Below are 25226 nucleotides of genomic sequence, written 5' to 3'. Positions count from 1 at the left end.
TCAAAGGAAAATCCTCTATCTCTTTGCTGATGACTCCATCCTCTGCCGTACCATCTGTCATCAGTCAGATCGGCAAGCAGCAGCCTCTTCACTCTGCAGATCTGGATAAGATCACAAGCTGGTCCAACATGTGGAACATGTCTTTCAATCCTCACAAATGTCACTCTCTCACTGTCTCTTCAAAAGGACCATCTAGAAGTCCCCCCCCCCATCTACTTTATCAACAATCCTTTTGAAGACGTCCCTTCATTCAAGATTCTGGGTCTCACTATCTTACATGATTTTCCTGGGAAAACCACATTTCCAACCTGGCATCCAAAGCCAGTCGCTGACTGGGTATCCTCCATAAAGTCCTTCCTTGGCACACATGAACTCCTGACCACATATAAAGCTTTCATCCACAGCCTGTGGAGTACTGCTCTCCCCTCTGGGCTGGTGCTCATTCCTCTCACCTTTCTCGAATTCACACTGATGAAACCAAGGAATTTCGGATCATTAGTATCTCCCGCGATGAGGCTGAATCTTTGGATCTCTCACTCTCACCGCAGGCAGGTCGATGGTCTTTCTGTCTTCTACCGTTTCCTCTCCAGCCTCACACCCACCCATCCCATGCTCTGTCTGTGATGTCGCCCCCACCCCACCCCACGCATATTTGCACAGGGCTCTCAAGGTCCACCAGCAACCCCCTTCTGGTAAAACTACCAAAATCAAGAATCACTGCTCACCTTCACTCTTTCATTCCTCTTTTAACCCTGCCTTTTGTACAAACTCCCACACTCTCTTCAATCCCACGCTTCCCTTCAAGTCTTCAAAACAGCTGTTCACCACCATCTCTTATCTTCCCACATCCAAAACTACAATCTTTTCTACCCCCGTTAATCAACCCCAAACCCATCTCCTTCAAATTGCCTGTAGTGTCCATTACGCTGTGTACCCCACCCCCATCCCTCTCCTTTCCACAGATTTCCTCATGTCTCTGTTCTCCACGGTTTTGTCCTTCCCTCTCCCACGCCTCTCGTCTCCTCCGCCCATTGTTGTACGTTCTTTGTGTTAGCTCTCATACGAGCCTTGACAATGTGTATGTATATATATATATATATATATATATATATATATATATATATATATATATATATATATATATATATATATATATATATATATATATATATATATATATATATATATATATATATTTAGTTCTGAAGGGTAATTTGAAAGGGTAGTTTTAAAGGGATCTAAAAGGGGTCCATAAAAGGGTCATTGTAATTCTAGAGGGCTCTCAAGGGTAATTCTAATAGGTTCTGTTTGTTTCTAGGCTTTGCCTATTTCATATTAAAAACGCCAAACTGAATCGCTTTCTTCGGACATGGGTGCAATTTTTCCAAGCAAAGGCCTGGATCGACAGAGGATTCTCAAAACTGCAACTGCCTTTGGAGGCCAGCTTTGCTATGTCGTCAGCCCATGAGGTGCCATGGCTCATGGTGAGGTCTGCAAGTTCAAGAGATTGAACCTCTTTCAGTGGCTGACAATGGAAATAGGTGGATTACTTTGACAATCCTTCCTGAGCAACATGGTGAGACCGAGATTTTCTGGGATTGAAGGATATGTTTTGACAACAGTCGTACAATACAACTTCATTTTGTAAAATAGAAATGACAGATATTTGAAGAGATAAATCACCACACCATAAGGAATTTCAAAGTGGGGCTGTACAGAACCAGCAATCAAGTAGGTAGAGGTAAATGTTAAACTGGATATCACAACAGTTTACAATTCCAAAAAGGTGCCCATAAAAGAGCATGCACACATATGCAATATGCAATCATGAAGGCAGATGATTGAAGCTTTTACAGAATCTGAACTACAAACTTTGAGCAAACAATCTTATGAAATTCCTACCCCTAACCTTTTAAGAGTATAGTTAGACCAGTTCTTGCTTTTTAAGACCCAAACTATATCATACCAGTAATAAGATAATCAGCAAAACGCTATCAGGTTCAAACCATAGCCAAGTCATACCAAAGACTTTAAAAACAGTACGTGTTTTTTTCCTTGCTTGACGGTCAGCATTTAAAAGGATCAAAGCACAGACAATCCCCATTGGTATGGCATGCATGGGGAGGAGGGAATTCCTCCTGAGGAAATGCCCCACCAAGTGCGGTGAAAAAAGTGGTGCAATTGTTGCGACGCTGCTGGTACCCAGAGTATTTCCCCAAGATCAGTGGCTGTGTTTGTTTTGACGAGCAGTCGTGTGTGTGTGTGTGTGTGTGTGTGTGTGTGTGTGTGTGTGTGTGTGTGTGTGTGTGTGTGTGTGTGTGTGTGTGTGTGTGTGTGTGTGTGTGTGATAGAGAGATAGAGAGATAGAGAGATAGAGAGATAGAGAGATAGAGAGATAGAGAGATAGAGAGATAGAGAGATAGAGAGATAGAGAGATAGAGAGATAGAGAGATAGAGAGATAGAGAGATAGAGAGATAGAGAGATAGAGAGATAGAGAGATAGAGAGATAGAGAGATAGAGAGATAGAGAGATAGAGAGATAGAGAGATAGAGAGATAGATAGAGAGATAGATAGAGAGATAGATAGAGAGATAGATAGAGAGATAGATAGAGAGATAGATAGAGAGATAGATAGAGAGATAGATAGAGAGATAGATATAGAGATAGATAGAGAGATAGATAGAGAGATAGAGATAGAGATAGAGATAGAGATAGAGATAGAGATAGAGATAGAGATAGAGATAGAGATAGAGATAGAGATAGAGATAGAGATAGAGAGAGATAGAGAGAGATAGAGAGAGAGAGAGAGAGAGAGAGAGAGAGAGAGAGAGAGAGAGAGAGAGAGAGAGAGAGAGAGAGAGAGAGAGAGAGAGAGAGAGTGAGTCCTGTTAAAAAAGAAAATACAATAACATAACTAACTACCATGGGAAGCAAAGAGAAGCTGATTTATTGGACTCCAACAAAACGTTGATGGACAAAATTTTGGCTTCTCCTTGCTTCCCACAGAGGTTGGCATTCCTCGATCAACGTCCTGTTCATTTCATCCATTGCTCTACCTTTCAGCCAATGCAGATCAACATTTGCCTTCATTCGGCAAAACCTAGTTTTTCATTCTATCAAATCAGTAGTTTAACACAGATAACAAAATGCTCTTCTATTATTGCAGACACAAAACAATCACAATAATGTCATTCAGAAACCAAGGCATTTCAATTTTTTACCCTCTCTTACCTTCTCACTTGGGTTACACTTCATATTGATGCTGTTCTGTGATGAATCAATATTATCACTCGAATCCACAGTCGCAGCTGTTGCTTCATCAACCTTGGAGTGTGGACCAAAGCCTAAGGGAGGGCTGGATGGATTGCAGGGCTCTTCTTTGTCAAGCAAGTATCTCAACAAGATGTGCTTCTCCTTCTTCTGCATACCGCCTTTGTCATTCTTTGGTGCAGATAAGGACACCGTATTATTGTTAAATGTGGTAGGTTCCCCTACAGAAGTTTGTATTGAAGGGTTCTTGTCATTCTCCTGCAGTAGTTGATGCAGAATCTTGTGGCGGTCAGTCAGTGATTGTGTGTGACTTGAAAGTGGTACTTGTGCTGTGTTCTCAGTCGACAAAATGGCACTCTCTTTTTCCTTCGTGGGAACACTCAATGAGGTTTGTGAACCTTGCTGATTATTGCTTGACTTGCCACCACTTAATGCATTATTTTCTTTCACAGTTGGTCCATTGGTCTCATCACTGCTTCCATGACCACCCATTTGTACTTCTGTTCTGGTTGGGGATTTGCCATATGAACAAAATTGTGTTGCTGCACCTTCAATAATATTTTGGTACTGTGGATGTTTTAATGGCCTGATAGATTCCAATCGTGCACCAGGAGTTATTAATGAAAGTCCTGGCTGCCCCTCAGTAGACAACTGCGGCCTCCACGGAGGCACGTTTGAGGGAATTTGGTTATTTAATCCAGATGAAGACTTAACCAAATGACTGTGGCTGTCTCCACTTAAGCATGGACTTGCATGCTGACATGATGACAGTAGCAACCCTTTTTGGCTCAAACCACTATGACTTAGGTTAGTTGGACTTGAAGCACCATCGTTTGGGCTAGAAAAAACCTCTTTGGATCCAAGTTGATGACTCTGTGGAACACCGGCAACTTGAAACTGTCGAGTGCTACCACTTGTGCTCAGGTAACCAGATGAATGAGCTATGGTCATTGGCACACTGATAGAAGAGGCAAAGAGCTGCTGTGCAGAAGGCTCCCATCCAGATGGAAGCTGGCTTAAGGGCATAGTATCTGGGTGACCACCCGATGTTCCATGGCCACTGGGCTGGGGACAGAGACCGGGAGTTGGATCTCTCTGCAGATTCCCAGGTAACATCTCCCTGCACATTGGGAAGGTCTGGTCACATTTCCCCTTTGTTGCATTCCAAAGATAGAAGTCCAATTTAAAAAAAAAAAAAAAAAAAAAAAAGAGACCAAGCATCAAATGGACACCAATGCCACACAATATAGTATCTCTTGTTTTGAGAAGCTTTTTCTTTTTCTTTTTTAAAAAACGATGATTTTAGGTTCATGGAGAAGTTTGTACAACAAGTAAAGTAATGGAATTTCAGAGATGGAAAATAGTTCCTTCATGCCTTTGCTTCCACCCAGTCTATCACACCATCCTCCCACTACAAATGCCTAAAACCCATTTTGCCCTCCGCACCAAGCATGGAACAAACACATTTGCTTCCTTCATGATTTGTTGCCCTTGCCACCATAAGCAACCACTCCTCTCAATTCCAAGACCCACAACCACCTCCTGTCCAATTTTGAGGAAAAACAAACAAACGAAAAGCTAGTAATTAAAGAAAAATAATAACCTTAACGGTTGTTTGCCTTAAATTGAGCTGTCATCTACCTTCTTCGTTTTGTTTGCCGTACTTGACGATGATGCACAGGTTTGAGTGAGAGGTGGAGAAGGTTAGTTCGACCGAATTGTCTTTTTCACATCCAAAATTCTTTATATTAATCTTTACCATCGTGATCATTTCATGTTTCTTTGCTATCATACCATCAAAAGTAGAGAATGACTGTTTGGTAGTGCCATCAGAAATTCAGAACATGAAGCATGCCAGACAATTCATGTCTGTTCATCACAATTCTACTCATTTATTGTACAGTATCAGCCGTTCCTAAAACATTATCTTGTAATTTAAAGGGTTGCTATAAATGATGTTAATTTCACAACATCCTGTATTCAACTTTATTTCAATTGTATACTTTAAAATAGTTCCTTTACATAAAGCAAGATCTTTAGCCTTTAAGAAACTGACTGGTTTCTTGACCACCCGGATCATCAGCAGGCACCGTTCTTCCACGAGGTTTCAATCCTTTCAACCCAGAACCTCTACAAACAGCGGATCCATAACCTCGGCTGTGGATCCACATCAGCAGATTAATACCCACATCAATTGAGACTATGAGCCAATGGGGTTGGTCGGTATCAGTAAGAGGAAGCAAGGCTAATTGTGATTTTGAGCAAGGCGAGGGTCCCAAGAGATGAAAATGTGTGTAGCTCATTGCCTTCTCCGTTTTATCACTCGATTATACAACCCTACCCCTAAGGTCACAGGTTACCAGATGTTTCATACAAAATGTATCAGGTCATTGTCAGTTTATGGTGTATAAAGAATGTATACAAATATTTTCACCAAAATTTTGTATCTTGTTGGCAAGGATATTAAATTCCTGACATAATGGTGTCAAAATTATGCACCAGTGGTAAATATAATGGCCACAATGAACTTTCAAATGTGATGGAAATAAGCACCCCAAACCCGCTCAAAATGAGGTTTTGTTTTTCATTCATATAGTTTTACATTTAATTAAAGACATCTTGCACCCAAATAGCATCATTCATAAATAATTTGTTCCAGGAGCCCTTTCCCAACATTTTGATATCATTTGCGATCTTATCTGATGTATGTTGACAAGTTTAGCTCTCATTATTATTAGCTCTCATACCAGCCTCAACAATGTCTTCAAAAAAAAAAAAGTATGTGCACCATTTTTTACACCGACGCTCAAATTACGATTCTCGCCAATTTTGCGACAGAAATTGGAATGCGATGCAGATGGCAATATCAATTCGAAATTATTAAAAGTTTGGCAACCCATTGACTCTCTTGACTGGGCAGTTACCATATGGTACACAAAGTTAGTAATTCCAACCACAACACGATGCTGCATTAATGCTGTGACTGGAGTATTCCCAGAAAATGATCGTAATTGGTGTCAATATTATTGTTTCGAAAGCATGGTTAACAATGACCAGAAAGTAGTGATGGCACTAATGTTATTGTATTTATCTTTGCAGATGGCAGCTGTGAAGTAGTACTCCCTTTAGATAGATAGTACCATTACCATGGATGATCCAAGGAACCAAAAGCTTGGAAAGTCACACAGTGACGACTGTATCGTTCATAAACAATCAAAGGACATCGGATGAGATGATCACCATATTAACCCTCAAACATTTGAACCATGGAATACAATGCTGGAGGCCGCAAGTTTGAGGCACCATGCAACTATCCTGGACATTGTTGGGTCTTTGAGAGGCGAAGACATTCCCAAAATCTTCTACCACAGGAAATGCAGGAGTGTATCCACTATGAAGTGAGACTTGGAAGCACTGAAATGGAAAGCAGAATCAAACCTCAGTGCTGATGCTGGAACTCGCTGCTCAACTAGCAAGAGTAAGCCAGGAGGTTATTTCCAGAATCATGCGTCTACCAACAAGAAAGTATGCAGTATTCTGTGGGAAAGTGAAGTGTCACAAGGGAGCATCCACACGTGAAAAGTTGACCAAGGCCATTGATCTGAGAGCTGATGTAAAGCTTCGCGATTGTGTGGTCAGCAAGTGCGACACAAATATCTTGGCTGTTACCAGTTGGGAAATAATAGCTGCAGTAGCACACTACCATTTCTCTTGCTCCAGTAGTGGGGCAACTTGGATAAATATAGCATAACAATCGTGCATTTTGTGAGGAAAGCACCAAATTTGGCACACAAGTAGCCTATCATATTGTTACGGCTGTGGAAATTCGCAGAACACCATAAAGGTCCTTAGATAGTTATGCCGATAATTCCATGTTCAGTTAGATTTCCCCACCGTTGTTTTATGGGGTTTATCCGTGTGGACAGGGCTGTGATCTTTGAGATAGCCGTTTTTCTTTCACTATCGTTATTTTGGACCACCACCACCAACATCGCTCTCAAACAACCGCTTCAGACCCACCGTCCTTCCACCACCACAACCACACGCGCCTCTCAACAAACCACGCCATCCTGATCACCTCAACCACTACACCAACCACAATTACGCCAATCACCTAACCACCTTCCCCGCTACGCCCACTACCGATCACCTTCTCCACAACCCCGCTGCAACCCTCTCCACTTATAAAACCGTCTCTACCAAGGAAAAGGAACAAGGGATTCCAATAACACCATGAAAAAGAAGAAGGTATTCCAATGGCGCGCGGATTTCCCGCCTGTTTTTCCCACGCAAGGAGAGGAGCGAGGCGTTGGAAGTGGAAAACGCTTCGTTCTGGAAGGAGGGCGGGGTGAGGGCGGAGCGTGGGGAATATAAGGGCACGCAGAGCGCCAAGTTGGTCTTCTTTTTCTTCTTTTCCTCTTCTCTTCTCGTGGTCTTGGTGGAAGGAGTCGGGTGGAAGTCTTGGTGGTCTTCGTCTGTGGAGAAGCAGTCCGTGGAGCAACCCATTCGTTGGAGCTTGCAGTCGGTGGAGAGTCCGGGCATTGCGAAGGAGACTCGGACTGGAGCAGCAGCTCTGCCAGCGGTGTCGCGCGAACCTGCGCGCTCGTGTGAGGAGAGCTGGAGAGAGCTCGCCGGCCACGCGGAAGGCCCGAGCTCAGGCGCGGCTACGCTCGCTGCCGTGGGGACGGGACGTCGAGGCTCACACCACAAGGCACCACGAGGGTACAGGTAACCTGCAACGATCTCGTGGGACTCGTTCGGTCTGCCAAGTCCCACACCATAAAGGTCTACGGGCCCAGCCTGACCCCATTGCCTTTGATGGGGTCTTTTCCTTTTCTTTTGAATGAATGTTGCGGCGCCGAGTCCCGTAAGTAAAACTGTGTAAGTGACTGTACATCGATAATTGCTTATAGACGGTTGTAGCGCTTTGTCTTGCCCACGTGCCGTGCCGCATTGATTGCTTTTTCGGTATACGTGCATGTTGGTGTTTTTGAATACCTGCATGACTGCATGATTGTTCCTGTATGCGTGTGTAGTTGTAATAAATGTGCTGATTTAAATGTTAACCATTCATCACGTCCTCTTTCCCTTATTGAAATGCCATCTTGCATTGCGGAATGTTAGTTGGGTTTTAAATACCCGATAAATAGAATCGGATCCGGCAAGGTCGGGCGATAATACCCGCTCGGTTATCTCAGAACGGAACAGACCGCTTGAGCGGTTCGTGTCCCAGCAGGCCTCCGCCGAGGTTCAGTCCCTCGGTAGGTTACCCGCGCGAGTACTTAGGTATATCGATTTGACCCTATTTCGCGCGGGTAGAATACGGACTGGGACATGGTGGGATTAAGAACCCACCCGTGACTGGTTTCCGGCATTGTTCCGGAAAGTCATGACTGAATTGCTCGTTCAGTGGGCGAACCGGCCGCAATTAGTTGACGCGGTCGTTCGCACGCCGGGCGGGCGGAGAATTCGTAACAATATTATGAACAGATCTGGATATTGGGCCATCTCAAATTCAGCCGCTGATGGCTGTGGCAGCCATTTTCCACTGCCATCAAAAATTGAGATGGCCCAATATCCAAATCTGTTCATAATATGATAGGCTACTATTGTGCCAAATTTGGTGCTTTCCTCACAAAATGCACAATTGTTATGCTAAGTTGCCCCACTACAGGAATTACATAAGACCCAAAACTTGGCAAATTTGAAGAGAGAACTCAAAACTTGGAAAAACAAATCAAACATTTCCAAAACCATTGATCAAACATCGTTTCACCTACGATCAATGATAAGGAATGAAAAAAAACAACAACCCCATGGTCGATGAAATTATTCATTTCGACATCCAGTCGATGTCGACAAGGAATCCTTTGTAGTACACAATGATCTCCAGCGATTCATGCTTGGTCTTTTAACTGATGACCCAGAGCACAAGGAGCCATCCAATCAGGTCAGCACCCTGATGCGATCCTTCAGTCAGGACATGATCTACGCAGTAAGCTGTGGACAGTGAAAAACCTCAAAACATCTATTGCTCCCATACACTGTTAAGACACTCACAGGCAATGTTGAATGAATTCAGACCTTGAACCGACTAGGTCATGGAATATCATAACACTCAACTGAAAGAAAACGACACAGCATTAGACCTCCAAAAACTTTCTGCAAGCTTGAATGAGCAAACTGTCCTTTCCAGCCAGTATCCAGCCAGCCAGTGACCTATATGTGACGATGAGGATGATGACTTCTGAGCCATTCCTTCAAGGATATCTGGAATAATTTGCTTGACGATAAATGCTCCACACATAACATATGATTGAAAGTTTGAGTTCACAAGAACTTCTGTGACTTGCACACCTTGACTTGTGTCTATTCATGTATTTTGTTGAACAGATATATTACTGTACGAACAGATACAAGTACTGAAATCAGGATAAACGTCACTTTTACACGTACATAATACATATATAAACATACGATCGATGCTTCTGCAAGAATTCGTTGAAATGGAGTATGTATCCAATGTATGTCTTGACGTGTATATTTAATCAAAAAGGAGTTTGTGTATTATTTACCTCTTGCAATACAATTCCTTGGCATGAATTAATAAAACAAGCATGATAAGTGTGAGCTATTTACACATCGTGTGGATATACACAAATTAATTGTCATTTTCTGGGAATACTATAGTCACAGCACCAATGTAGCATCATATTGAGGTTGGAATTACCACCTTTGTGTACCAAATGGTAACTACCTAGTCCAAAGAGTTATTGATCATTGGGTTACAAAACTTTTAATAATCTTGAATCAATATTGCCATCTGCGTCACATTCTAATTTCAGTCATAAAATTGGTGAGAACTGCAATTTGAACATTAGTGTATAAAATGGTGCACATGCTTGTCAACATACGTCAGATAAGATTGCAAATAGTATCAAAATGTTGGGAAAGGGCTCCTGGGACAAATTATTGGTGAATGATGCTATTTGGGTGCATGATGTATTAAAAAAAAAAAAAAACATTAAATGTAAACCCATATGATAGAAATAAATGCCTAAACCCGCTCAAAATGAGGTTTTTTTTCAATCACATTTGAAAGTTCATTGTGGCCATGACATTTACCACTAGTGCATAATTTCCATTACATGAGGAATGTAATATTGTTACGAATCTGAAACCCATCGCACACAACAGCCAGAGTCCCCGTAGCTCAGTTATTTCGTTAAGTATATGTGTATAGTTACAATCCATCCCCTGTGTCTAATGGGAATTAAATGTGCATGCGCTGCGAAGTTATTTTATAGATAGGATTTTACACTAATAACAACAACACGCCTTCACCTCGCTTCCTCAACCCGACGTCATAGTGTCCACGGTGGGCGGAGTTCAAGGAGGGACCTTGCGGCAGCTCTTGACCAATCAGAGGAATGCGAGCGAGGTTGCCGTCAGTCGGCCAATGAGCGCCACAACGCAGGACAATGTTACTCTCCCTGTTTGAGGGGCGGTCTGCCGTGATGGCCGCCACGCCCCCCCCCACCCCTCCGGTCCAATCAGCGGACTTGGCGCCCCTTTCTGCTAGTCGCGGGGGTGACGAGCGCAATTGCGCGCCAAAACCGTCCAGTGAGTGAGAGCAGGTCCGAGGAGGTGGCTCCTCCCCTCTGGAGAAGGGGGGAATAAGTGTTCAGGGCGTTCTGTCTGGAAAAGAAGGTCGCGTCGCCTGGTCGCCTTGTCAGCCTCGTCGTCTGGTCGCCTTGTCAGCCTCGTCGCCTGGTCGTCTTGTCTGGCCTGCCGGCGTTTTGTCTGATCCACCTTCGCGCTGGCTGGCATCCATCATTGTATTGTGTTGCGGGTTCGAGTCCCGCCGAACCGGATCATCGAAAACCGCACGAGGCGGAGAGGTGAGAGACAGGTTCTCCCCTTCGGCTCACCTTCCCTCCTGAGCTGAAGGGCCAAATAAAGGCCACGGCCATTATTTCTTTTCGGTATTTGTGTGTGCGTGTGCGTGTGCGTGTGCGTGGTGTCCTGGGGCCCCGTCTGTAAGTAGGAATTGTTAAATGCTCTTTGCTGTACATTATTTGCATTGCGTCGTCAGTTTAACTCTGCTCTTTGTGTGTTCCCTCCCCCATATTGTACATAAATATCCATTTTGTTGAATGGTTCAGCTCGTCCTTGTCCTTTCCTTCATTGGTTTAGCACGGTGCATGTTGGGGGATTAAAAAGGCCGTTGCTGCCGTAGTTGTGCATTTGGACCGACGGGACCTCGGTAACCATCCACTCGGGTTACGCACGGGTCGAGCACGGTAACAGCTCAGGTAACGGTGTGAATTCCTCAGTAGCTCGCCACGTGGGCCTCTAGGTATTTTGAAGTTTGGCAAATAACCCTGTCCCACGCGGTTGAATTATTGACGATTCACGGTCCTGTAAGGGACCCGTACCTAAGGAGTTATCAGAAAGGTACGATCCAGATTCCGGGTGTTCGGTGGAGCCGACTCTACTGCTCCATCTAGCGGTCGTGCTCGCCACCGAAACTCAGCCCCACAACAATATCCTTGCCAACAAGATACAAAGCTTTGGTGAAATTCCTTGTAAACATTCTTTATCCACCATAAACTGACAATGGCCCCATACATTTTGGGGTCTGGCTCAAGGGCTAACATATCAATTACTTCAGTTGTGTTCAGACAGTCAACTCATCAATGCAACATCACAATTCAAACTTTTCTTGCCAGAGGATTTAATGTATTTTCACATATTCATAACTCTAATATTCCATGATAAGATGATGCATTAAATCAAACACACCTTATCTTAAAGATAACATGGCCACTACCCAGCATGTCCACCCTACTTACCACTGAATTAAACTGTTGTTCAAATACTGAAATTGACATTTTAAGCGAATTTTTACATGCTGCACTGTGTCCCCTTGAAACCTACAGAAAGTTTTTTTTGTTTCATTAATAATGTTTGACTGTTTTTATTGTACAAACAGATTACCCACCCTCTGGATCGGTGGAGTTTGCACATTACTTGATAAAATAAAAAAAGTATAGTCTGTATACTGTATGGTTTATATTGCAAGACTCGATAGCTGTTTGTGTGGTGTGCGTCTTGAGGGTCTAAAGTGGTCTAATGGGTTTAAAGGGTGAAAATATCCAGGAGGTGTACAGTGTCTACGGGATGCAAAGAGTCCAAATGTTCTCAGGGGTGGAAGGGGTCTCAAAGGTATAAAAGGACCTAAGGCCTTTTATACCTTTGGGTCTAAATGGGTCTAAAGTGTCTTGAAAAGGACTGATGGGTCTTGAGGGATCTCAATGGGTTATTGGGGGACGAAGGGGTATGTTCTCGTAGTACATAATTAATAGACAATCATGATGCTTCACCATAGCTTCACCAAGTTTTTGGTCATTATTCGATAGATATCACTAATTATATTTGGTGTCATTTTATCATCTTAAAGAAAGCTCATTTTAATCTGTTACTGGAAGCTCTGTTAGCATACGTCTCTGACTTGCTGTTTTAATCTATTGAAAAGTTCAGTGCTGTGTGTGATTGCTCTCACAGTCCGAATTATTTCACCTGCAACTGCACCATAGAATAGCTTGTTTGGAATGCTGCTGTCCAAGAAAGGCATTTGTACAATGTGGAATGGAAAAGCATCTCTTTATCAAATAATTTAGTGTGAAATTCATTGTTATTAATATCAATTTGTAATTCCAAAAAATTACCCCTGTGTGGGGGTGCCGGTCATCTCTATAATACTACAAGTTCTCAATGTTTAGTTAAGGTAACCGCAAAACAGTCCAAACTAACCGTTTAGATTGAAATAGTTCACAGAGATACACTAGGATAATACTACTAATGACATCATTATTAAATATGTATTGTTCATTTAGTACCCGGATTAACACATCAGAATCACCAGTAAGTGCAATACGTGGTTTTCCGGTCCGTCCACTCTCTGGGGACATTTCACTTCCGGTTGTAGAAAAAAAACGAAAAATATGCTTAGCTCTCAGAGATTATGATAATCCTGTAGATTATTCTTCACTGATTATAATGCAACTTTCACAATGAAAATTGGTCAAGTATTTATAGAGATATTGCGGTTGGAAAAATCGTTAGAGCGAGCAAATTCATTAATTATTAATTCCACAGAAGTTTCGTGACACTGCACAAAGTAACATGTCAGGTATGAAAAAATATTTTGTATGCCAGATTCATTAATTATTAATTCATTAATTATGGAATGCACTTATTGATATATCAATCAGAAAGCCCGAAGCATGTAGCATAATTTATCACTTATCCCCTCATCCGGGATCCGTGGCCTCGCCCCACAGCCTGCAGCCCTATGTCTGCCGGTGATTATGTTAGATATCGGCACGATCGAGAGGAGCCTGCGAATTATCCCTGCTGATGCACTGAATTGATGCAATCGTTCGGTCAGAATATTCGTTGTCAAGATGTTGCGTGATTAAATCACCAATACAGTCACTCAAATTTATACCGCCGACATACTTCTTAACAATCACCTTCGCTCCAGAAACCAGTCAATCTGAACCACGCTGGCCACTGCTCAGACGCCATGACCGGACTACTGCGCAGTTCTACTACGCAGTTTGGTTAAAGATGACTCAGCATTTTGGTGCACGCGCACAAAATTATATTTTGAAAATAAATGCCGACGTTTACATTTCGGGTTTTGAAACTTTTGCACCTTCGGCGGAAAATGTATAAATAAAATACACCCGTGCGGGAGTGACGGTCATCTCTGCGAGAAAATATATAGCCTCCTGAAGGTAGGGCAGATTTTGCAAACTTTGAAGTCATGCGATGCGAAAATGAAAGCGAAATTCGAAAATCCGTCCTGACCAAATTTAGATATTGTCCCATAGATTCATATGCCACAATCAAATTCAAGATTGCTTGAAAAATGGAGGAGATAGATTTTGAAAATCGTCATTTTCGCATTATTTGCCAACTTTGAAGTCACGTGACACGAAAACGAAAGTGAATATCGAAAATCCGGCCTGGCAAAATTTAGATATTGTCCCATAGATTCATATGCCACAATCAAATTCAAGATTGCTTGAGAAATGTAGGAGGAGATAGATTTTGAAAATCGTCATTTTCGCATTTTTTGCCAACTTTGAAGTCACGTGACACAAAAACGAAAGCGAATATCGAAAATCCGGCCCAAGAAAATTTAGATATTGTCCCATAGATTCATATGCTACAATCAAATTCAAGATTGCTTGAGAAATGTAGGAGGAGATAGATTTTGAAAATCGTCATTTTCGCATGAAAATCGTCATTTTCGCATTCTTTGCCAAATTTGAAGCCACGTGACACGAAAACGAAAGCGAATATCGAAAATCAGGCCCAACCAAAATTTAGATATTGTCCCATAGATTCATATGCTACAATCAAATTCAAGATCGCTTGAGAAATGGCGGAGGAGATAGAATTTGAAAATCGTCATTTTCGCAACTTCAAAGGCCTCGTTGACCTTGACCTTGACCTTCAGTGACCTTGAAAGTCAGACCATCGTGTTCATCTCATCGACCTCTATCAGGATCACTCATGACCAGATCTCCCGCTTCAACTTCATTGTGAACGGACGGACGGACGGATCGTCACCTCTCCTCTCAACACCAATATTATTAGGTCATGCTCGAAGAGATGACCTAATAAAAGGCTAAAAATGTGTTTTCTATTTATATTTCATTTCTCCTTCCTTCCTTCTTTGCGAATCGCATCGGCGTTTTTGGCCATCTTCCAGATCACGTGACGATCAATCGGGAAGGAAATTAAAAAATCTGTCCGGTTAGATACAAGATAATATTTTTTACTATCATAATCAATAAAGTTGCCGAATATCTTGAAGAATGGCAGACAAGATAAGGTTTTGAAAATGGCGATTTTTATAACTTAGTGACCTCGTGACCTCGTCCCTGACCTTGAACCCAGACAAAAGTTATATCGTTGTGTAACACTCATCGACCTCTACCCACATACTAAGTTTCATCAAGATGGAAAGAAAAATTGTTGACGGACGTACGGACATACGGACATAGGGACGGACATTTGGGCTGGCTTTATTAGGTCATCTCGGTAGAGATGACCTAAAAAGAAACTGAAGTGAGTTTGGTTTTCCTTATTTATAATCGAGTTCTTTTGGATGTATGTTATCATGAAGCTGATCAATTTTTTTTTAAAACCACTAATACGCGAAGCACAGGGCTGCAAATGTAGAAGCAGTTCATATTTTGTAAAAAGCGAATATGTGGGGTCCACAAATAGTGGGGTCCAAGAGTACTTTAAGTTTCTTTTTTCAAAAACTACATGAACATTGATTTTCCCTCACAGACCAGTTTGCTCTTCTTTTGATAGCCTTTAATGAGTACATTTATTACCTCTTGCAAATGCTTTATCTTACTGCTCGATCCAATGTGGTTATGAACTTGTCATGTGGAATCTTTCTGTACAATATGGGAAACAAAAAAAAAATCACAAGTTGATAGACATTTAACCTTATCCGTTATTGATGTTGTGGACACTGTTGATCATAGGTTTGGAATTATCAATGATCCAGTATTTCTTAATACCAGAATAAACCTCACCTTTTCATGGCAGTTATAAAAGTACTGTCAGACCCCGCTATTCATGGAGGATATGTTCCTGGAAAATGCCGCGAATAGCAAATCCACAAATGCCGAATAGTGGGTCATTGTTTCAATGGAAAAAAGGGGATCGGTTCCCGGTGGTTCACGATTCACGAAGGAAAATCAAAAATTCCGTGAAAAACCATGAATATGCCCATGGAAAACTGTGAATACGCCCACAAAAACGCGAAAAAAAAATAAATTAAATTTTAAAAAACACAAAGACGCCCACGAAAAAATAAAAATAAAAAACGCGAATACGTGAAGCAGGTCGCAATTTATAAACCGCGAATATGCGGAGTCCATGAATAGTGGAGTCCAACAGTATTTATAATTTAGTTTCATCATCCTTGTAAGACTACCTGACAATGGTTTCAAACCGCATTCTCTACTTGTGATGGTGAACCTCATTTTACAAGGGTTTTTGTACATATTGGGGATCCAGTAAATGAATGGTAATTTGTGGTGTTTACCTGGAAGTCTTCGAGCTTTTGAGTGATTTATATGATGTTGTACCAAGTCTATTTTATTGTCGTTTGAAAGTCCAGTCTGAAAGCCCAATATTTCCAAAAGTGTTTGAATATAGTGTTTTGCATACAGATGCATTATTATTATTTGCTTTGTCAATTGGAACAATATCATAATCTTCGAGCTCTTCCTAGAATCCAGACCATGTATAAAAATAAATAAATAACAATTAAAAAAACATTTTGTGTTCGAAGCTGGAAGCTGTGTTAATTAATTACATGCCTGCAGATTGCTTAAAATTGCGTTCAGATCATCGATTCAAACTTTTCTTTTCAAATCAACTCTCCTTTTAACATGTTTCTCTACGTCCTCTAACCATAAAGCCATTTGTGTGTTTGGTTATTTTATGCGCATTGATTTGTTCTCTCATCCATTCACTCAGTCCTATCATTGTAAGTTCTGCTGCTTTATTCCAGTTAATCATTTTGTTTTCTCTGTAATTCGGCCATTTTGTAAGTAATGCATGTAATATTTTATCTTTCACTGTTGTGACATCACCTTTGATAATGCGTTTATGATGTAAATCTTTAAATACAGAATGCTCACAATTACAACTTGAGCGAAGTCGATGGTGCGCCATCGAAAATTACACAAGGAATGGCCCAATATGAAATTTTGAGTTCAAAAAACAAACAAACAAAAAAACTTCTGTTTTGACCACTGTGATCCTGTGTCCTAACCCCTGGGGGCATGAACTGGGGGTCGAATTTCAAGCTTTCTCCAATGTTGATTGCATATACAAAGTTTCATTAAAAAAAAACATGTTAAAAATGTGCCCGTAATTGCATTTTTTGGTATTTGACCTTTTGAGCCTGCCCCAAGGAGTCCATGGGGGGGGGGGGGGAATGATACTGCTCTCGAACCTTATCATGTGGTAATCATAACGACTCAGCACCCTCCCTCCCACATTAAAAATAAAAATAAAAAAATAAAAAGGTGTGGGGATAATGATGCGTGTTATTAAACCATTTTTCTCTGTTTACATTGTGGTTTCCTGATAGTTGAAGATCTTTCCCCGATTTGTATTTCCCAGTGTATACACCCCTGAGTGGTTAAGGGGTCCAGTTTATGGAGGTTCTCTCTACACTTTTGTGTTGTAGGATTTTCTGTATATTTATCATTTCCACCACTTTATCATCAAAAACATAATTATCCCCACACTTTTTGAAAAAAACTATATTGTAATTGGCTCAATCTATCACGTTATCTACTACTAAATGTTTGCACAGAAATTCACTAAACTTAGTAATTATGATCACCACATGGCAAGAAGGTGAAAGAGCAGTATCATTTTTGGCCCGAGCCACGAGGGTCCTGTCGTGGGGTCAAAAGGTCAAATACTGAAAAAAAATGCATTTACAGGCACATTTTCAATGAAACTTTGTATATGCAATCAACATTGGGGTCACATGAAATATGTAACGATTTATTTTGGATGTGACTCCTGATTCATGCTCCGGGGGTGGAGACTTTGGGTCAGAGGGGTCAAAACAGATTTTTTTGTTGTTGTTAAGTCAAAATTTGATATTGGGTCCTTCCAGGTGGAGCTTTTTGCCATCTTTCAATTTTGCTTTCAGAGGGAAGTGTGGGGGATTTGTGATGGTGCACCATCAACTTCGCTCTAGCTACCGCTGCCACCGAAGGTTGTGGACGGAGTCGGACATAATTTGGGGGAGAGCTTGGGTATGTGACACCGATGGAACGATTAGATTTTGGTGAAGATCTGGATTCACATACATATACATATACATATACATATACATATACATATACATATACATATACACATCAAGATATTTTAGTTTTGTATTTTTAATTAATTTTCTGAAATTTATATAATTTTTTTTTCACTTGGAAGTTATGGGTTACAATTTGAAAATAAAGTGGAAAAAGCCTGATTTAATGCAATTTATTTTCAGGATATATCACAACAAAAGGTGAAAAATTTGAAAGGGGGTGGAGACTTTCTAGAGGCACTGTATATAAATACATGTACATCAGTAAAGGAGAGAACACATTCACAGCCTGGCAAATCAATGAAAATTTATCTTAAACAGGAACAGTTAGCTGTCTCCATATGCAGGACATTTATTTGAGGAAACATGTACCTGTGTAGCACGTGAAGAGACTGGATGAAAGGATCCTGGTACAATGATGTATTGCAGTGCAACTTGCTGCGTGTTTGTGCAGTAAACATGGACCCATCCGGTAGAGAAAACTGGTATGGTGGACTTAGCGCCAGTCCTTTGGTTTTGACTGCACTTGCACAGAACACAGCATCACAATTCAACCCCTCATGCAAGATATAACAGTAATCACCCAACTGTGAGAAAATTGCAAGAATCAGAGCATAAGCTACCTATATAAATACATATATAGATATATACATTATACATATATATTATATAGATATATACATATATTGCTATGGATTTCAGAATCCAGTCTGATGAATACATCCACACATCCAGGTCCTTAAACAGTTATTCCCTTAAATGCATGTCCAGATTAGCCCCATCCCCATGTTTAGTGGGATTTTAAATATGGTGCATTGAGAAGGGTAAAGAATAGATTCCCTCTCTTATGGGAAGCTTTTTTCTTTACGATAGACACATTTATGCACATATTTCTTTCGCGAGCGCCGAGGCCCACCCTTTGTCCAGCAACGTTTTCACACATTTCTTTCATGGACGCAGAGGCCCGCCCTTTTTCAATCAGCGTTTGACACCACAAAGAATAATGAGAGCCCTGGTTGTCATGGTAACGGTGCGCAAGTGTGGCGGGGTGAGCTTGGGGGAACTCTGCCACCGAGACCGGCCGGCTATATCAAAAGAATTGGAGGTCCGTTCTGGAAGAGAAACGAGCAAAGGAGAGAAAGCGAGCAAGAAGCAGGCAAGCGAACCAGAGAGGAAGCGCATGAGCGGGAAGCGAGCGAGTGAGTGTCTGACCAGCGCCAACGAGACAATTCGTCAGTCAGTTCTTCCTTTCCAGTGCTTGAGCAAGCGAGCGTGCGGTACGTGTGTGGGTGTGAGAAGCGCCGACAATGAGTGAGGCACGGGTCAGTCACCAATGAGTGGGGCACGGGTCGGTCACAACAAGTGAGGCACAGGTCAGTCATCAACGCACCGTGTGGATCACTGGACGTCACCAGTTTTGTGAAGTGTGAGGAGCTGTCAGTGTCACAGCACCAGGGTCTAAACCTGCGACACGATCTCGGTAACCCCCACCCTGCCCCCCAGACGTCGACTGGCATTCAAGGCTGTTGGAGAGTGGATTCATGGCAAGGCTTATTACATGATACTCATGATTACAGTGATGACTCCATCTACACCTCACTCTCCGAAAACATGGACCATCTTCTATCTTCTCATCCAAACTCTCTCTTCCTCTTATGTGGCGACTTCAATTGTCATCACGCCAGTTGGCTAGGTGTGGGTACCTCTCTCACCTGCCATGGGACATCAGCAAAAGCTTTCTGTGACTCATTGGGACTGACTCAATCGGTCTACTTCCCGACCCGGATCTCAACCAATGGTACTCCATCTCTTCTGGATCTGATTTTGACAAATTTCCCTGACAATATCTGCTGCTCTTCCTTCGCTCCAATTGGTTCTTCTGACCACGTCCTTGTTAAAGTGGACATCTCTCTGGCTGTTATCAGAGAACCACCTCACCGCCGTCGAGTCTGGCATTTCACTCAAGCCGACTGGCAGGGTCTCCGAGCAGCCATCAAACTTACAGACTGGTCTCCTATCACTACTTTCTCAAACATCAACTCATCCTGGGAATTCTTTCAAAGAAACTTGCTCTCCCTCATGCACAGATTTATCCCCTCTCGTGTTCAGTTGTCTTACCCTTCCTCCCGCCCTTGGTTTACTGAAGCTTGTGGCGAGGCAGTTGTCCTGAAACAACTTGCCTTTGCCTCATGGAAAGCAAACCCAACTGACGGCAATCTCAGTTCTTTCCACAAAGCTCGGAACAAGTGTGTATCTACCCTCAGGAGAGCCAGAAAACAACATCTTTCTCATCTCAAGTCTGAACTCTCAAACCTCTCTCCCTCCTCAAAATCCTGGTGGCGTTTAATCAAATCTGTTTCTGGTGTATGTTCCCCCTCCATCGCCTCCCTTACCTCAAATGGCCGCACTGCTGATTCCACACGTGATAAAGCTGAATGTCTAAACTCGGTGTTTGCAGCTAAATCTTGTGTCCCAAACCCATCACTATCTCTACCCACTTTACCCAGTCGCACCCAACTGTCCCTGGACTCTGTATCCTTTTCTCCTGACAAGGTGGAGAGCTTGCTTTCAAACCTCGAGTCAGATTCTGCATCGGTCCAGACGGCATCAGCCCACGTGTCCTCAAAGCCTGCTCTTCTGCTCTTGCTCACCCTCTCTCTGTTCTATTCACCCTCTCATTTTCCCAAGGTCATCTGCCATCTGCTTGGAAATCTGCTAACATCACTGCCCTGCATAAAAAAGGTGCAAAAACAGATCCCTGTAACTATAGACCAATCAGCCTTCTCCCAATCATCAGCAAGGTTATGGAATCCATCATCGCTTCAGACATGAAATCCTTCCTCTTCTCCAATGGCTTGATTTCCGATCATCAATTTGGTTTCAGACCAGGTCACTCTACCCTAGATATGCTGCTACTGCTCTCCCATCAATGGATGGAGGTCCTCAATGCCAGACAGGAAATCCGAGCCGTATCCCTGGACATATCACGTGCTTTTGACACAGTCTGGCACCCTGCCCTACTCACCAAACTCTCTTCTCATGGTATTCAAGGCCATCTCCACTCATGGCTCGCAGACTTCCTCTCCTGTCGCAGTCAACGTGTGGCCCTAAATGGAGTTCTTTCATCCCCTCTTCCTGTGCAGGCTGGAGTTCCTCCAGGTAGCGTTCTGGGCCCTGTTCTTTTTCTGGTTTTCATCAATGATCTCTCGGACTCTCTGGAAAATCCTCTATTTCTCTTTGCCGATGACTCCACCCTCTGCCGTACCATCTGTCATCCCTCAGACCGGCAAGCAGCAGCTTCTTCGCTCACTGCAGATCTGGATAAAATCACAAACTGGTCCAACACGTGGAACATGTCTTTCAATCCAGACAAATCTCACACTCTCACTATGTCTCTTCGAAAGGACCGTTTACAAAACCCCCCCATCCACTTTCTCAACAATCCTCTGGAAGAAGTCTTTTCTTTCAAGCTTCTGGGTCTCACTATCTGCCATGACCTTTCCTGGGAAAGTCACATTTCCAACCTTGCCTCAAAAGCCAGTCGCCGACTGGGAATCCTCCGTCGTGTAAAGTCCTTCCTCGGCCCTCTTGAGCTCCTGACCACTTACAAAGCTTTTGTCCGTAGCCTGATGGAGTACTGCTCTCCCCTCTGGGCTGGTGCTCCTGCCTCCCACATTTCTCGACTTCACGCTGTCGAAACCAGGGCTTTTAAGATCATTGGCATCTCCCGCAATGAAGCTGAGTCTTTGGGCCTCTCACTCAATCACCGCAGGTTGGTCGGTGGTCTTTCTGTCTTCTACCGACTCCTCTCCAGCCTTGCCCCCCTGCTCTCTCTGCGATTTGTCCCAACCACATTTCCACAGGGCGCTCAAGGTCCGCCAACAACCCCCTTCTGGTAAAACTACCAAAATCACGAATCACTGCTCATCTTCACTCTTTCATTCCTCTTTTTTTCCCGCCTTTGGAATAAACTTCCTCACTCTATTCTTTCCCATTCTTCCCTTCAGGCTTTCAAAACAGCTGTTCACCACCACCTCTTATCTTCCCCCATCCAAATCCTCGATCTTTTCTACCCCCGATAATCCACCCAAGCCCACTTCCTTCAATTCTCCTGCTTTCCTTCCTGAAAGTCCCTTTAATGTCCATCTTCCCCTCGCCATGTTCCCCGTCCCATCCTCATCCCTCTCCCTTCCACAGTTCACCTGTGTCTGTTCCCCAATGTTTTGTCCCTTCCACTCCCGCCCCTCTTGTCTCATGCCTCCTTGCTGTGAGTTGTGTGTTCGCTCTCATACGAGCCTTGACCAAGGTATACAAAAAAAAAAAAAAAAAAAAAAAAAAAAGGCTGGGTGCTGGCGACGGACAAGACATGCGCACACACATTTCAGGGCGTTTTCACTTCACAGACGACTTCCCTCTGGTGAGCGAGACATCTCTTCCCCCAGCCCCCCCCCCCCCTGAATGATCTGCTGGGTACCCTTGTCTGTGGTTAGTTGTAAGTCAAGCCCCAATAAGCATCTGCTCTCTTTCCCGTCATTTCGATTAATTTTGCCTGATTAATTATTCATTTTGATTGCTTTGGAATTTATTCACTTATTTACCTCAGGAAATAAAGTTCTTTTTATTTATTTATTTTATTATTAATCAATCATTTGTTGACTTCCAACCTGTCCGTGTTTGTCCTTTCCTTCCATTGGTCTCGCATTGTTCGAACTGAGATAGACTGGGAGGTAATTACCACAGATTCGACCAAAAATAGTCGGCACGCACCAGCGGTTAAAACGCTCGGCCACCCTAATTAAAATCTAATCAAGATAAGATTGGTGCTTTGCAGAGGGCGCGCTTCCTGTTCAGGTAACCACGTGACCTCGAGTTAAACGGCATAATTAGACGGTGGACACTGGAACTCGTGGTTAACTGGGTGGCGTTTGTGGTTCTAAAACAACCCACCGTACCATAACATTAATTGTGAGCGGTGGCCCCAGGTTCGGCTCTTCCGAGGACAACCGGGGATTAATCCCCCTGAGTGACAAACTGATGTCTCGGTATCAGTGGCTGTAACAATATATATATATATATATATATATATATATATATATATATATATATATATATATATATATATATATATATATATATATATATATATATATATATATTTTTTTTTTTTTTTTTTTTTAAAGAGAGACCCACCCACATCTCTCACCTGTGAATGGCGGGAATAGCCAATCAGCTCTCACCCAATCAACTAAACCCAGGTGGTAAGGAATATATAAGTAATTGACACCTTCCATACACCTCCAGCCAAAGAAGCTGCATAAAGTCACCCAAGAAGACCGACACAAGGGAATCGCTTTGCTGTTTCAAACCCTTCCAAGAGTTCCTCCACAACTATAAAAATGTTCACATGTCGACATGTCGACAAAAGTTGGTAGGCATACTCAAGATACCCAAAGTCTCATGGGTCTTCTCGGTGTTTTGGGTTTTCTGGGTTTTCCAGGTCTCAATGGTTCAGGGGTTGTAAAGGGTCTAAATGATTTTAGTCATCTTAAAGGGTCTTCGGGTTCCAAAGGATCTAATGTAATACATACACACTTATGTTTTGTGCGGACAAAAAATAGACAGACAGACAGAGAGACAAACGGACCCAAATGCAATACTTTCTCCTCTGGCGAGGGTAACTAGAACAGCACTCGGTAGAGCGATTACCTCCACCAGGCTGAACAGTTTACGTTTTGTATCCCACTGATAGCCCAGATCTGGATTCGGACCTGACCCAAGATCGAATCGGCTTGTTCTTGTCACCTACCCAACTCATCCACTAAGTTCTGTCCTAACCTGTCCACACCTTTTTGAAACATCGTGCGATATATCGTTTTTGGCCCCATGTCTCAATAGTGAAGCATCACTTTGAAAGTTAAAAAAACACGTATCCAGATCCAGATCCTCACCAAAATCGATTAAATGAGTCCCCGTGACACACCCAACCTGTCCACCAAGTATCATCCAAATCGGTCCATACATTTTTGAGATATGATAATATATAGTATTTTAGCCCGATCTCTCAATGGTGAAGAATCACTGAATAAATTTTTTTTAAATAGGGGCAATACCTCGAGGCACTCATCTGTAGAGGCTGGATAAGAAAACCAGGGAACCACTGGTAGGTGTGGATAAACTACAAAATTAATGGAGAAGAAAGTAAATACCTATGGATTTGTTTTCTTAATGCAGTGAACAAACTTTGGTTAAATCAGGGACGATTGAAGGTTGTGGTCAAGTTTCATCAAAATTGTGTGTGTAGTTTCTGAGAGGAGAGAAAATACCTATTTTAATTATCGCATCCAAATTCTAATCAATTCGTCCTTGTCGCAAAAATAACCTGCCCACCAAATTTCGTTCGCGTCTGTCCATAAAGTTTTGAGATATCCTGCTTAGACAGACAGACAGGCAGACAAACAAAGCCAGACAGACGGGGGTGAAAACATAACCTCCGTCCACCTTCAGTGGTGGAAGTAATAAATTATCTGCCAAACCAGGAGAGTGAAATAAATCTGTGCTATTACAAGGATAGCGATGATAATTTCCACGTCTCCGAAGGATCTTCATGTCATGGCACAGACACCATTACAGTGATAAAGTGAAAATGGGCAGGTTTCTAATTTATTCTGTGAAATGCTCTCACTATCGTTGAAATTGTTGCTGCAAATTCCCCTTGCGAAGCTGTCTCATGAGATTCTTGTTCAATTTATATCAAACATCAAGACAAAAGATTTCTGCAATAGTTGTGGCCAAAAACAGTCCAAAGCTCTGTTATAATCTTCTCCATGCAACGCTGGAGCCAATATGGTGTGGTTTTTAATCTGGTGCCACAAGCTTCAGAAATGTCATGGTTTTATCTGGGGCTGTGCATATCCAAGTTTGCAAGAGGTAATGTGGTTGTATATTGTTTTGCACTGTACAATGGGTACAAGTGGTGCACTTTCATGGTCTCGATGCTGATGTATACACTATGCTCCATGGT

General features: G+C 42.4%; 1 protein-coding gene across 7 annotated transcripts in view; it reads right to left on the bottom strand.

The window, feature by feature from the left end:
- NCOA1 (nuclear receptor coactivator 1) overlaps window positions 1-25226 on the bottom strand; it is a 148098-nt gene that overhangs the window by 35105 nt on the left and 87767 nt on the right. For all 7 annotated transcript variants that reach the window (XR_015060395.1, XM_085889677.1, XM_085889684.1 and 4 more), the window contains 2 exons: window positions 18578-18725; window positions 3232-4390 (listed from right to left, as the gene is read on the bottom strand). Coding sequence is in view for 6 of the 7 variants with exons in the window: in XM_085889677.1 (XP_085745803.1) it covers window positions 3232-4390; window positions 18578-18725 (1307 nt within the window). In the remaining variant the exon portion in view is untranslated. The remainder of the gene's footprint in view (window positions 1-3231; window positions 4391-18577; window positions 18726-25226) is intronic.

Source organism: Eptatretus burgeri, chromosome 1, assembly GCF_056783735.1.
Source record: "Eptatretus burgeri isolate ZD-2024b chromosome 1, Ebu_testis_v1, whole genome shotgun sequence".
Taxonomy (NCBI): Eukaryota; Metazoa; Chordata; class Myxini; order Myxiniformes; family Myxinidae; genus Eptatretus; species Eptatretus burgeri.
The sequence above is the reverse complement of the archived record's forward strand: the minus strand, read 5'-3'. Positions and strand labels throughout refer to the sequence as shown.